General features: G+C 34.6%; 1 protein-coding gene across 12 annotated transcripts in view; it reads right to left on the bottom strand.

Annotated features, from left to right (window-relative positions):
* The window catches only part of PAM (peptidylglycine alpha-amidating monooxygenase), a 165,597-nt gene that overhangs the window by 59,286 nt on the left and 90,270 nt on the right, over positions 1–16,041 (bottom strand). For all 12 annotated transcript variants that reach the window (XM_061152083.1, XM_061152084.1, XM_061152085.1 and 9 more), the window contains exons 9-13: positions 14,997–15,077; positions 14,637–14,713; positions 14,183–14,286; positions 7,665–7,849; positions 6,533–6,601 (exon numbers count right to left, since the gene is read on the bottom strand). In XM_061152083.1, coding sequence (XP_061008066.1) covers positions 6,533–6,601; positions 7,665–7,849; positions 14,183–14,286; positions 14,637–14,713; positions 14,997–15,077 — 516 coding nt within the window. The remainder of the gene's footprint in view (positions 1–6,532; positions 6,602–7,664; positions 7,850–14,182; positions 14,287–14,636; positions 14,714–14,996; positions 15,078–16,041) is intronic.

The raw sequence follows: 16,041 nt of genomic DNA, 5'->3' as shown, positions 1-16,041 counted from the left end.
AAGGAACAGCTAACTGTCAGGAAAATATGCAGCCTAATACAAGAAAATCTAAAGCACTACCAATTAAACTCCAAGTTTGTTAGCTGTTTGCTTGCATTAACTATTTCACAGCTCAATAGACATTTTTCTATTTAGTTGGGACTACTCACTATTCCCTTCCACCAGTATGGAAATTTCTCTGGTTTACTTTCAGAAATATGGTTAGATCAAAGTAAACAAGAGAAACATCCTTTGAAAAACTACCCCATACTTAAAAAAATAGTTTAAGATTATTGGATTAAAAAATAACTACCCCTACTTTTAGACACATAGAATTTTAATTCCGGCAGGCATTTTATTTTTAAAATGATCAAGAAACTCTTGGTAATCTTTCAGAATATAAACTCCCATTTTCCACAGAAATCACTAGTACTTCATTACCTAAAACAAACAGTTCTTGTTGCTGCTTATTGCTCTGTGATTTCTATGGTACATGGAGAATAAATAGGATATTCATTAGCAATTTAACAAAATATGCCAAGTAACTAAGCTAATGAGGTTATAACCATGCAACAACAACTGTAATAAGAGGGATACAAAGAATGAAAAATGAAAGCATTTTTTTTTAGTTTCATATCTTGGTTTATGACTCAGGCAGAGCTGACACTTTCCCTTCTGGTTAAAGGTGATTTGGCTTACTGACTGTTGACTTATTACTAACCCACAGATGGTGACTGCAGCCATGAAATTAAAAGACGCTTACTCCTTGGAAGGAAAGTTATGACCAATCTAGATAGCATATTAAAAAGCAGAAACATTACTTTTGTCAACAAAGGTCCGTCTAGTCAAGGCTATGGTTTTTCCACTGGTCACATATGGATGTGTGAGTTGGACTATAAAGAAAGCTGAGTGCTGAAGAATTGATGCTTTTGAACTGTGGTGTTGGAGAAGACTCTTGAGAGTCCTTTGGACTGCAAGGAGATCCAACCAGTCCGTCCTAAAGGAGATCAGTCCTGGGTGTTTGTTGGAAGGACTGATGTTGAAGCTGAGACTCCAATACTTTGGCCACCTGATGGGAAGAGTTGACTCACTGGAAAAGACCCTGATGTGGGGAGGGATTGGGGGCAGGAGGAGAAGGGGACGACAGAGGATGAGATGGCTGGATGGCATCACCAACTCAATGGACATGAGTCTGGGTAAACTCCGGGAGTTGGTGATGGACAAGGAGGCCTGGCGTGCCTGGGGTCTCAAAGAGTCGGACACGACTGAGCGACTGAACTGAACCCACAATATCTGTCCTACTAGCCTCAGAGACATAAAACACAAGATCATGGCAACTAGCTCAAGGATCACAAGTGAAGTCAACTTCATTACTTTTTACTTCTATAGGATTCATCTGATTGGGAAACGATCAGAAGCAGAAATGGGCTTTTTGCTTGTTTTTGTTTTTTAGGAAAATAAGACAAATATAAAAAATGAAGTTAGGAGATGACTTTTGTGACTGCCATACACACTGATCTATATCCCAAGGGCAGACTAGGTGACAAATGATCATCCACATCTGTTTACTCTGTTATTAGGAAACCAATTCAAAAGAGCATCCGCTCAGCTTCCCAGAGCCTTGGGGGGTATTTAAAATTTCGTTTGATAGATGAGTTCAATAAATAAAAATTTGTGAGCCACTCATATATCATAACAAACCGATACATTTTTAGTGACTGGAAAGAGAAACAAGACTCATGTTTTCCTTAAAACAGCAAACTGCATTGAGAATGCTCGGAATTAGCTAAGATGCTACTAAAATCATTGGGACGTTATTAGGGAATGAAAGGAGGGTCCTATTTTGAACAACAAAGGAATTAAATTTTAATCACTAAGCCCAGCCTGTATTTCACTCTTCTCATAAATGGTTTATCAACTCTTACTTTAATAAGCTTTCCAGCACACTATTGTCTTTTTAACTTGCAACCTTGTTCCCTTGATTCTCCTTGTTTGATAAAACATGCCAAAGGTAATTCATTTTTGTCAGCATAAAACCACTGTGAAATTATTCTGTTTCACAGAAGGTGTCTGAAGACCTTTAACTATCTGGGGCCATGGAGTGATTTCCCTCTACAAATTGTATTTTTGTCATATTCCTCCTGCCTTGGGAATACAGAAGCTCATGCTGACCTTTGAGTAGAAAGATTGATTTATATTAGAGCATGAAGACTACAATGAGAAGAGTTTGAAGCAAACTGAATAAAACACACTAAAGGCTCTTTCTGCTGAAAAAGAAATGCTGTCCAGAGAACAGTGTACAGTAACAAGGACACACCACTACTGTAGATTTGACTTTCAATTCGGCCTTGAGTTTTTTTTAAGGCCTAAAATCTTCCCAATACAATCAATATAAGTTTCAGTATTAGATCTATATTTTGAATTTTAAAGGAGAGAAACACTCAAAATTCAGAATTCTTAACAGCTGTCATGCCTCTTAGTTTCAGCCCACATTCCTTGCCTAAACAATATTGCCAGAAGGTTCAGGTTGTACCTTTGGTATAGTGAACGTTTATGAAAAAAATCATAATGCATAAGAAAAAAGAGGAAAAAACATGCCTCAGTTTTCTAAAAGTGCCAACCGGAACATACAAGTAAGGAATATATTTGCATGTGTCTGCTCTGGAAAAATCTCAACACCTTTTTCATTCTGTATGATCTCCTAGGATTCATTTCCTCCACCCAGAATCACTGTCTAGTTGGGTTTTATTGTTTAGCTCATTGCACATATTACATACACAGGGAATTCTTCACTAACAACATTTTCAAAGCATGGTGACATTTTCGTTTGCTTTGAATATCCATTAGTGCTTTTCTGCATTCACTCATTCACATAAGCTTACCTATAGACAAAATGGCTATTTTTAAAGCACTATGGGCAAGAATATACATATATTATGCAACCACTGAAAGTCACACATGCCAATAATTTTTATAGTTGGAAGAAATACTCAAGATACAGTATTTTAAAAAGAAGATATAAAAATCTGCATACATTATGATCTAAATATTTCAAAAATAATGTATGTATATATGTATAATACATATTTCACATACAGGATGTACATATACATCCATATTTCTAGGGATTATGGATGATTTTTATTTACTTTTTTATACCTTTCTATAATTTCCATATCTTCTATAATGAATGTAATTTTTAAAAGCCAAATAACATTATTAAAAAAAAATCTCTGCAGATTTAATTAAAGCCTCATTAAAATGTTTTCCACTGTTGCATGATCCAGGACAACCTGATAGGTAAAGATGTGCATATAACGAGGTTCCTCTGGTGTTTCCATAATTACACCTTTTGAGACGGAGTCTGAGATACATTTGCCTTCGGTCAAAATTCTGTTCAAGAGGGAGCAAAGGCAGATAAGGATCCTGCAGCAGGCTGGGCAATTCTACTTGGATTCACACAACTCAGATGTCGCTTTCAAACTTGCAACCTTGTTAGCTAATTTCCAACCAGGACGAATATTCTGGCAAAAATTAATAGCTAGCATTTTTAGTGATTAGAATTTCAAAGAAAACAAAATATATTTTTCCTGGGGAAACAGAGTATTAGATAAACCTGTGTTAAACAGATTATTGGTTTGATGTGTCTTTTGTTTTCTCTCCATGCTGGGGGTACCTACCGCTTCCTGTCCATTTCTGGCACGGATACAGTTCTTTTATTCAGGCTGTGGCATATGAGTATTTCTCTGTCTCACCCCCTGTCTTTTTTTTTTTTTACTACCTCAATAAAGGTCATCCCTTCTTTCCAACACAGCATTTAATATTATACATCATGACCTTTATCTTTCTGTCTGCTTTGCCAATGTATTAAGAAGCAGAAAAAAAATATTGTTTGCACTATCCAGGTAGAACTTTCTCTACTATTCAGCCGTTGTCGGGTACAGAGCTTGCCTTTGGGTAAATGTCCTCTAATGTTTTGGGTCTTTCCTCTCCTGCTTCTTAACTGTTCTGTTTCCAATGGGAAATAGAACATAAATGCTGTCTGCTAGCTTATGGCTAGCACAACTGAAATAATTCAGGACTTTTATTTATCAGAGATTTAAAATATTGAAGGAATCAATACAACTAGGAGGAGTATTTGAACATAAATTGTTCTGGCTAGAACACCAAAATAAGGCAAAGGGTTAAGTCTGAGGGCTTTCTTTTAAAATTAGCCTACATGGTGTAATTTATTTGAATAACTAGAGCCCTCCTATCAGCTACTTGGTCAATTTAACCCCCCAGGGGATGAATACAAATAGATATTTTGTGCAAACAAACATCTCTGAGAAAAATAGGACACTCTCTCAGTAATGAGTAGATTTGCCCTATGTATTGCAAGGAGACGGATTGATCTCATTAGTGAATCAAATGGACAATGTGTACAAATATACATTTGAAATATTTCTATATTTCTCTTTAAATTCCAGGCTGGTGATCCCCCAAAGACCAGCAGAAGAATAGAGAGGCTACACTGGCCATTGAAATGGCTTTTGGTGAAGTATTTGTCTTCACATAATCTAGGAGGTGACATTCTGATGGACCCACTAATTTCAGCATATAAATACCATAGCTTTTTCCCTGCAGTATGAAAACTGAGTCAGCCTAATGGTTTCTTCCTCCCAAGTTAAATAACTTAATAGCATTTTTATTCATAAGTAGAATAAAATGGTAACTACAGGAAAATAATTTATGTATCCCCAGAATTCTTCTCTGAAACCATTAAGACTATACTGGGTATATAGCCCAATATAAATATATAAGCATATATTTAAACTTAATATTATATGTACATGCTATCAAACACAAAAGGGTAAACAAACAGCAATATATAAAAGTATACCATAGGCTTTGGTTTTTAGGCATATATGGCACCTCCTGAAATCTTATTGTTTGAAAAGAACTGGTTAAATCTAATATTTAAGGTTACTCAGCTAATACGACCTCTAGGTTTCTAATCTTTCAGGGCTTTCAATGTCTTCCTTGATCAACTCAACTTCAAAAAGAAAACATAGTCCAGTCTCAGTTTCCACAGAAATATTTTACAAGCTGAATGGACTAAATGGGAGTCTCATTCCTTACTGTACCACATATGTTGGTGTCTGGAATTGTGTTCTAACATGACTCCAATTATTTCAAAGACATACAGTTCAAACAGTGTGTGCAATGTCAAAATAACTCATTTTAAGTCTGATTAAATTTCTGGACAGTTAGAGTAAACACTTAAAACTACTATGTTTTAGGCTATAAGTTAGGCCATAAGTAACTAAGTTACTATGTTTAGGCTATAATTATTGATTTCCTTACAAATTATATACACAGCATTAATAAATTTGGCTATTTTAAGTCATACTCAATAGTTCACTATGAACCATTTAGCATAAATTATTTAGTATAAAATTATCTCCTTTTTTTTTACTTAATAGAAAAATAGAAACAACTTTGAGCTAAGTTTTTAGGTCACTTTGTTAGAATAAGATGTTATGGAACATACTCTGTATAATTCCAAAATTTTTATATTACAGTTCACCCTACTCCCCTTTCAGAATGCATTTTTTTCTTTAAAAAGCCTGAATTTTTAATCTTGCATATGCTATTTGTGTACTATTATTAGTGTATAGTGCATTAGCTATAAGTGTATCTTTGACCTAGACCTATTAAAACACATTTTGAGTGATTCCGATAGTGGTTTTCAATATCCAAAGAGTCACAAATTTCTATATCTGCTAATAGAAAAATCTTATTTCCTATATACTTTATGTTGTCATTAGAAGTGTGTTTACATTAACATTAAACTAATGTTTTAAAATATATTACATCTAGGCCAAAAACGACTTGATAACATACTTCAATCTAACACAAAGTACTATCTTCTAAACAACTGCAAGAAAGCAAGATTTGGGAGAATAAATTTTCAGGGCCAGCACATGCAGTATACAACTTACAACATCAAATATACCACTTTAAGTAAACTGAACAGAGGAAGAACAAAGCCTTCTTAACTCATCAGATGGCAACTTAACCCAAAACAGCAATTGCTTAAGATGATAATCCCTCCTACCTTAACTGAAGGCAGAGAAGAATGACTTAAAAGAGAGGCAAGATACGGTTTAACTCCATTTCTTTTTTTCTTGAACCTCAAATATAGCGAATGAATACACCATACAAATCACATAAGAATTTAAATGTTAAAGGTCATAAGGTTTCAAAAGCAGCCCACTAACTGTTTCTAATGACTATATTTGCACTTATTGCACTCTGTATAAAAGTGACAATATTAAATAAGATAAAACACAGAAAAATTTAATGGGACTAAATTACATTAATGAATTGTCAAAGCCAAAGTGTAACAGTTGATTATTTTCTCATGAATTATACATTATATAAAATCTGTAATATGGAGGCATTAGGCTGATAAAGAAAGACCTAAAGTATCTCAATAACTTTAAATTTTGGTTGCCTATTTGGAAGTGAATACTTTGATATGACCAGCTATAGCAGGAAGCATACATACCCTGTTCTAACACTTCTTCTTCTCGTTTGGGCTGCTGTAGTAGAGAAGTCTTGTCTTTGTTCTCTGTTTCTATAAAGGATCAAAAGAGCTGAGCATAAATTTGCAGTGTATATCACACACTGTACATAGTTTTCGGGAAATATGCTATCAACATAAAAATATTTTCAGGATCCTGTGTTTCATAAAAACAATAGTATTAAGAATTTATATGGTAGAAATGCCCTCCTAATTCACAAAAACTCTATCATAACTACCAAGTGCCAGACTCTGGCTTAATACCAGAGTCAACTACCATTGCAGTAATATATACATGATATAGAATTTTTAAGATGCATTAATAAAACTGCTTGTATTATTTTTAAAATTGAACTTAGGATATTTTCAGAACATTTACAAGTACATTTTAAAAATATATTGGAATGTTAATAAATGACCTGCTTGCTATGTTAACTTCTTTTATAAAATTTCCTGTAGAAAGAAATAAGAAGTTGTTCTGGCATTAAGACTGAACTTGTAATAGTCAAGTCTCATGATACTTCATCCAATAAAAAGTATGGGTTTTGCAATTTTAAGCTAAAGAAATGACAATCATGACCATTTTGCAGATGAACAGTAAGTTAAAGTACAATTCTGAGAATGTGATCAAAAAGACTAAGGCTAGTAATGCCTCATAGATCAAGAATTGTTCTTAGCTTGAAGAGACTCATTAAACAGATAATGTAAGGTATGATCAGAGATGATAACCATTTCCATTTACAAACTGTGGCACTCTTTAGAACATGGTATATAAATTCATAAATTGCATAATTCATTACTGGCTATAGAAAGAATGAAATGAGGAAACTAGAAACATGAACTACATGAAGAAAGATCTTTATTTACAGACTTGGTCCCAAATGAATCTGTTTCATCACTAGTTGAGAATTTTCATTTTAACTGTTTTGATAGGGACATGTCAGGAGGGGAGAAAAAGGATAAAAGGGGGAAAAAAGAGAATCAGATTTCATGAACACGTGCAACTGTTTGATAGAAAGAGGATGATTTGAACTATTATTCATATAGTCAAGTAAAACATGTAAGAAAATGAAAAGCATAAAAACACATGTTGCTTTAAATTAAACCCCAATTTTACCTTTGTGATGTCCATGCATCATAACCATATCGGATTTCACAGGAATTGGAATATTGGCCTCTGGTGGTATGGTTCTGAACACATCCGGAGCTACATTCTGTGTACAGGTCATGAAAGAAACTGCATGCTTGGCTTCCATGTAATACATAATGTATAAGTTGCACATTTCATCACTAGACGTGCCACTGCAGGCAAAAAACAAAACAGAATGAAAACAACCAACCAAACAAGAAAAAAACCCACAGACACGACAGATTAGTCATTCACACAGAACACATTCTTCATGCAAGAAAAATGTAACTGGTCAATCTGCCAGCAGTAGATTCAAAGGTGGACATATTATGCATTTATTTTATAGCTTTCATTAAAATCCATCACAGTTTTCAACACCAAGAGCACACTGTCAATGGCATTTTTCCACTTAATAATGGAGTATCTTTTTGTACTCACTCCATGGATATCACCAAATACTACAGATGGAAATGACATTTTAGTTGCAATGAGAGGCTTTCTTTTCTCTTCTAAATTCTTTTATTTTTTAGTCCTTCTTCTAGTTGTTAAAACTCATTGATAAAGCAAAGTATTTTTCTCATGGGAAAATTTAATTATTTACTTAATAACAATAAAATTCAGAACAGTTCAACAGAAATATCACATATTATTTACAAGCTTATATTAAAATGGCTTTTTCCATTTAACCATGAGAGTCTGGGATCTCGCTTTTGGTTATCGCTTTGTTCCTTAGGGTGAGATGAATCAAGAATCATGTGTTGATACGAGGATATCATAAACGTATCTCTCATTTCTGACTTGGCACCTTGATTTCTATAGTAGGGAAGAAAAGAATGCCTGAGGAATGATACAAAGTGAAAGTAGGCCTAATCTCTTCCGAAAGTTCAGATCTGAATGGGGTAGTGCTGGACGACTGAATAACTCAAGGTTAAAAACAGATTTTTAAACAGTGGGGTGGTCATTTCCAAGAAAAAGCGTTTCAAATAATATAAATCATGCCTAACAGTTTATAAAACATGTTTTCTTCTTCCTCAATTCACTTGGGCTGTTATGCACTTCATACTCTTTTTCTATTATTCGGGAGGAAATGTTTAGGTACACCATCACAAAACTTTTATAAACCAAAGTGGTTCCGGCAAAGGAACATTTCCTTTTTGGTACTGGTTCTGACAATTTTTAGCAAGCCTCTGCTAATAAAAAAACAAGCTCTGAAATGGACTATTTGCTGTACAGAAATACGTCAGTGTTGATTTTTCCAGCAATGTCACGCAGCACTTATTTCCTCTCCATAGCAACAGTAATGACATCAGCAAGGGAAGGGAAAAAAAGAAGAAAAATCTATTCCAAACAGGGATGTGGTTTCTCTAAGCTCTGAAAATGGAGAGCCCCTGAGAGACCACAGGAATGGTCATAGGAAGCTCTGTTTATGCTTTGAAAATAATTTGGCTTTTCACCCTTCGAATCTGATACCTGTCAGGGTAATTGCCTTTCCCATGAAATATAAGCAAAGGGTGAAGTGCAATCCCAAACAAACACCTGTTCCCTACACGTATCTTCATGTGTCAAAACACCACCGCTAAGAATTATATTTTAGCAGCTTAGGAGTTGGTCAGAAAATTATGTGCTATATAAAAGGAAGGGCTGGAGCCAAAGTAATAAGCTGGAGCCTCTCACTATATTATCTGCCCTTCCCCATTCAAAATGAGGAAAAGGGTATATAGACTAAGACAGAGAAATGAGGGAAAAGGAATTTAAGATGTGGCCCTGGTTTAGAAAACCTTGAAATCATGGTGCAGAGCAGGAAAAGTGAAATGAAACCTTCCCAAATTAGGGAAAGGAAAAAACTGAATAGGTTTATATAAGAATAAATGAAACTTGCAATTAACCCATGGAAAGATACTTCTACATTTTATCCGCTTGGGAATGTTGTGCCCATGTTCATCTCTAAATACGTGTGATTTTGTGAAACCGCCTCATCAGTTTACCAAATATAGCTCATTTGAGGCATTGACTCTATGACACAATATTGAGCTGATTAAATAAGAATCTTCACAATCACAGAGAAAATTTCATTTTACAGCTGAAGGAAAAGAAAAGCCATACTTTCTTTCTTTCCACCGATAATTGAACTTGTAGTCAAAGGAACTCAGCTCCTAACTGACAGAGAAACTATCATATCTTAAACAGGTTAGGATTCAAATGATCCTTAGTATCAGCCAACACAGTTTGCCTACATTATTCCCCATTCATCTTTCTTTCACTCAAAAGATCTGACTTTAAACCAAGTTGCTTTCTATGTTCCTAAGGAAGAACTGTAACACGTCCACCTTCTCTTCCATAGAGAATAATATATGCAATTCGACTCTGTCAACCTCATGCGTGTTAACGTAAGCGAGTGTGGAGGAGGACCGTGTTCTGACCTTCTCCAGCCCCACCAGATGGCCCTTTCAACAGTCCCTATCGCCACTGTTGGTTCCCTGAATGATGACGGCTGGTATCACCTAGATCCCCAAACTACAGGGCTGCTTTTCTCTCCTGTTCATGCATAATAAGGTGCGTATGTGACAATTACTTCTTTTACACCAGCTAGCTTTAATCCTGACAGCGTGTGGGGAGCCTGAAAATAGTAGGTCCTCAATAACTATCTGTTGAATGAAGCAGAATAAATCATTTGTCTTAACAGATGCCTATAATTTATTACAGGTAGCATAACCTGTTACCCCCATACATCATACTGCTGAGTCAGGTCAATATTATGAACTCAATTTACAGCATTTCTCATAAATATTTATGTCTGTCTATTTCTCTTTCTTTCATCTATCCATCAACCAGGGTTTTATAAAAAATATATAATTTCATATTATAAAGGTATGTAATAGATATTTAAGGAAGCATCAAGTATTCTGAAATGCATCATTTATAAAAACCCAAACAGTGTAGAACACCGTGACTATGTTTCAGACAGTGACACGCCACTCTGGCAATTCCCTCATCCCTAGCCCTACACGTATCTTCATATGTCATGCTAGACTGGGCCAACAATGATAAAAGACTAGCTTTGGAAAGAAATACAAAGACTTTATTTTTTTAATTTTTTAATTTTTTTTTGGAAAGAAATACAAAGACTTTAAAGATGTTATTTTGCAAAGCTCTGAATTGTTTCTTAAAAGGTTTCCTGGTGCTTTAAAACTTGTACACTACTACGAATACATGTGTGCTCAGTCATATCTGACTCTTTGTGACCTATGGGCTGTAGCCTGCCAGGCTCCTCTGTCCGTGGAATTTTCCAGGCAAAAATACTGGAGTGGGTTGCCATTTCTTCCTCTGGGGATCTTCCTGACCCAGGGAGCAAACCCACATCTCTCGAGTCTCCTGCATTGGCAGGCAGAATCTTTACCACTAGCACCACCTGAGAAGCCCTAAAACTTGTATATTAAGGTGCTATTGACCATATAACTTTATTTGCATATAATATACTTTAAATGCTGATTAAAGTGTTGTGCTTAGTAACTACAAACATTTACTAGACCTTCTCATATGTATATGAAATAACTGTCTCCAAATGAAAAATATGACCAACAAAACTGACCAAATTGGTAAATAATATCTACCAATTCTCAAGAGGTAATTCTAAATTTTAGCATATATACTTTTAGGCAAAGTAGCTAACTTAATTAGCTTATTTGGCTCACTCAATTTAATTCTTCTTTGGATGTTTAAACTTGACTAAACAGTGAAATGAACTAAGAGAAGCCTCATGTTGAATATAAAATATACAATGCAGTGTCAGGCACAAAATATTGCTTATGTGTAGGTCAATTAGTACTATATTGTCAATGTATACATGAGTACAATTTGCCTAAGATATAATATTCATAGATACTATTTGAAAAGAAGTAACGTATCTGGGTTAAAACTTTATCATTAAGTTTATTGATACATTTTGTCTTAAATTCACGTGTTTCTAATAGCTGCATTTTGAGTTGAACCTCTGGTTAAAAACTGTCCTGAGTTTTTTAACTGTTTCTGATTAGTTAACTCTGCTCTACGTAAGTTTTCTCCAGGTCTAAAATTCTAGCTTAATGCAGAGTTAAACCAGCACTGGGCAGATGAATCCCTCAACTGAAACTCTTACTGGTAAGGCCACTGGTGGTATAATTTTCCTGTTAAACCTAGTTTCCAGGTGGCTGGGGGACAGGAAGGTTAAAAACCGGGAACCCACAGTTCTTCCAGCACGTGGAGGGGACATCTGCTGGCCCCGTAAGACCTAGACCTCTGGATAAGTGGGACTTGCATTTAAGTCAGGCTTTAGGCTCAGGGCTCAAACCTAGGCCAGTGGGAGTGACGTCTGTGTATGTGGGTTGGGGGTTAGATGGGAACAGAGAAGAGAGGGAGATTTACAGAGTATCATTTACTTAAAATGGGCTTCCCAAGGGGCACAGCGGTAAAGAATACACCTGCCAATGCAGGAGACACAAGAGACGTGGGTTCGATCCTTAGGTTGAGAAGATCCCCTGGAGTAGGAAATGGCAACCTGCTCTAGTATGCTTGCCTGAAAAATTCCATGGACAGAGAAGCTTGGTGGGCTACAGTTCATGAGGCTGCATACACTTGGATATGACTGAGCACACATAACACATGTTTAATTTAAAATACATCATAAACAGACTAGTTTTCTCCTTTTATTGGTTACCTTCTCAATTGTGATACTATAGTACCCTATGGAGGTGGTATTCTGTATTTTACAAAATGGATGCATTGTTGTTATTACTGAGAAGCATACCACATGCTATAGGAATGCTGTGCATTATTATGAGGATTTAATTCATATTTAAATTTATCCAAAATTTCCTGCTTTCTTAGTATAAATTAAATATTCAGAATACAGACTGACCCCTAAGTTAATTTCCTATAATTTCTTTCTACTTCATTTATATTACAAAGTGGCGTTTCCTTTAGCCCACAGGACACTTACAAAAAGATAGATTGGTACAGTCATTTTAGCATATTATTTTAAAGCAAAATGCACATTTTAAAAAAAGACTAGAATTATTCCGGACTCATGAAACTGAAACAGGCCCCCAGAGATCACTTTGGCCTCTCATCCTGGTACTATAACAAGTCATTAATTTCCATGGCTGATATTGCTACACAGAGGATACTCAAAAGATAGAATCTGTCAGAAGTTACAAACCCTCCCAAATTGTAAAGGTACCTTTAAGCAAAAAAAAAAAAGTTCTACTTATTTCACACCTGAACTTGAAAACTAATACAAAAAATGTGTTGAAAGGGACTTGTTTTACTCCTTTGTTTATTTCAAAGGTTAATAAAATAACGAATGGCATTTAAATAAAGTTCCAGAAACACTACACTTCATGTATGTAAAGATTGTTAGTAAAGTGAATTATTAGACTTTTTAAAATCTAATTATATCTACCTTGTCAATTCTTTTGTTACCATTTTATGCAACTCAATAATTTTATTGCTTCCCTCACATCTCCATCTTAAATTTACCAAATTCATCTAAAAGCAAATCTGTTAAAATTTCCTTGTTTAATATAAAATGATAACTTTTTTCTATTTATCATTGGTCTCAAAATTGATGCTTATTAATAAAAAATCCTTTTAGGCTGACATAAAAAAATCCTATTCTACCATCTCAAGTGGTTTTTTCTTTCATTCACCTGCATCAGTACCTTTTCTGTATCCCCTAACAACCAACAGCTAGCATTGTCATCATAAGAATCATCTGTGCATCTAATGCATATTTTCAGATGTCTACTCTCTGTAACTCCTCTTTGATCAAAAGATAAATGGTTTAAAGCTCCATCTTCTAGGTGGTGTCAGTAAATATTTTATAACCTAGTTTAAAATGGAAAGGAGGCTCCTTAGTTCTTTTCTAACCAAAAAACATGATAAGAGACTTTATCTTTCATTTTTAATTTAGGCAAACCCTTTGTGAAAGAGTTCATAGTGCTTTGAAAAATGTACTTGGTGTTATAAAACATACTTATTTCAAAGCAGCTCAGTATTTTGAAGCTTACTTAAAAGTTGAACATTCTCATAATGAATACATAAAGGTTTAAACAGGTAGAAAAAAAATCCTGGTTCTGAGTAATTAATGGCCACCATTATATGCAGAACCTATATATTCACTTAAATTTGACTATAGGGCAAAAGGACACTTGAGAAAAAAATTATAATCATTACATTTTTCTTTATTAAGATGTACAGGAAGTAATATACACTCTTGTGGCAACTATACTATGTAGAGGTGTGATCCTAAAGGCCTTCAATAAGCAGGAAGAAAGGAATTATGAAAAACGAAGCACATGTTCTGCAGTTTGACCAACTCAATCAATCCTAAAATCATAAAACGCTAGGGTTTGTCCCAACTGTTTATAACAGAGAAAAATATGCCATTCATTTATGCAGATAACTGTCACTTATAACCATGCCTTGTCCTAATAAAGTATTTTTAACTAATGGAATCTGTGAAAGCATACCCAATGTGCGTGACTTCTGTCCTTCCTTCACCAGTGAACACGCATCTTGCTGCAAGCAGGTCACCAAAACTAACATCCACTGGGTGCTCTGCTGGGTAGAAGGCCTGCAGAGAAGACAGAGAGAATAATTCATTAAAATTATCAACAAAACCCAGAAACTCACGCTTAATAACGTGAGGCTCGGGGTACCCTGGGTAGAGAGGATGAATATACACACATACACAGATACACTTCAGCCTGCTTAGAAATACTAAGAGAACTGATAAGGAAACCATCACATTGGAAATAACTAAAAAAAAAAAAAAAAGAATATACACAGCTTATAGAGTAAAGGTAGATTTAGAGATGTTTAGATTCAAGAGAAATTCACAAGGGTTCTATAAGGGCTTTACAAATTACTACCTGCTGATTAATAATTTTTTTTTCTCTCAAAATTGTACTATATTCTACACACCTGTGGCAGTTGGGGGCTTTGGCGTCCAATCAGGGTCCACTGTCCATTTCTTACTCTGTATCCACTTACTACCTTGCCTGTAATGAACACAAATTATAACTATATAAAGTATTAGAAAGATAAAAGGCATTATTTGTTTTCTTACTGCAAAAAAAAAAATACAAATATTTTCAGAAACCAGAATGCTTGGCACTTTAATGAAAACAATATGATGAAAACACATAAAGAATTTTAAGGTACTGCACAAAATCTCTTTCACTGAAACAGATGAAACAGATTTAAGGTCAGATATAATCTACATTTTACATTTACAGCATTAGCAAGCACAGTGGCATATCATTTAATATGTAAAGTTCTTACCTAAATGGTGAGTGTGAACTCTGTAGGCAAAGACATGCATTGGATACTTTTTATAATGGCATGAAATATCAGAATTCACCACTGTTAGAAATGAAAACACAGAAAAAAGTCATTACTCAACTGGAAAATAACATTATTCTTGACTAACAGTATGTATAGAGTATCCACAAGCAGCTAAGCATGGGGTTTTTGAGTAAATACAAACTCATGTACTCAGAGGTATTAAGCACTTACTATGGGCCAGCTTCTTACTAAGATGAGTTAAGAACCCCTTATATTCTGTTTCACTCATAAAATGACTAGAGTCAGATCAACACACATTGTCAGTGAAAACTCAGGCTTAATTTGATACCTTTATCATGAAATTTGTGCAGCTGAAAAAGCTTAAACATTGGTTTTTATTTTTAGAACAGAAGGATTTTTGAAAAATTTATTTCAAACACCTAAGATAATGAGATTGACAGTTCCTGTGGAGAAGAAAACATTTCATATACTTTTCCTTCCTTATAGACTAACACACAGTTAATTTTTCAATAAATGTCTTTTTAAAATTAGACAGTGAAAAGTAACGAGATCGTACTCGTCATTGACTTTAACAGATCCCCAGTAAGAACAAATGAATAATATGACACTCCCACCAAAGGATAAGACATTTACAGCAATAAATAACATTATACTCATTCTAATAGTTTTTTTTTGTAAATTTAGGAGAAATTAGCTATTATTATACCCATTTTACAAATCTATGTTCAAAGACTGGATTTGATAGCTTTTGATTCTTAATCTGATATTCTTTATAGTAGTTTATGCCACAGTATATTAAGAAATTTGTTTTGGCATCTGAAGAATGGATGATTTATTTGTAAAATACTCAATAATTATATTTAAATTTATATTACTCACTACTTCCCTATGGACCTCAATTCTTGGCATACAACTGGAAAATAATAAACTGCTGGCTTGGAATAACACAAAAACCTATTTTAACTCCAAGGATAATAAAGAACTGGTTTATTTTTCAGGGACTCAAAAATATTGATCATTT

This window comes from Dama dama, chromosome 9 (genome assembly GCF_033118175.1).
Source record: "Dama dama isolate Ldn47 chromosome 9, ASM3311817v1, whole genome shotgun sequence".
Lineage (NCBI taxonomy): Eukaryota > Metazoa > Chordata > Mammalia > Artiodactyla > Cervidae > Dama > Dama dama.
The sequence above is the reverse complement of the archived record's forward strand: the minus strand, read 5'-3'. Positions and strand labels throughout refer to the sequence as shown.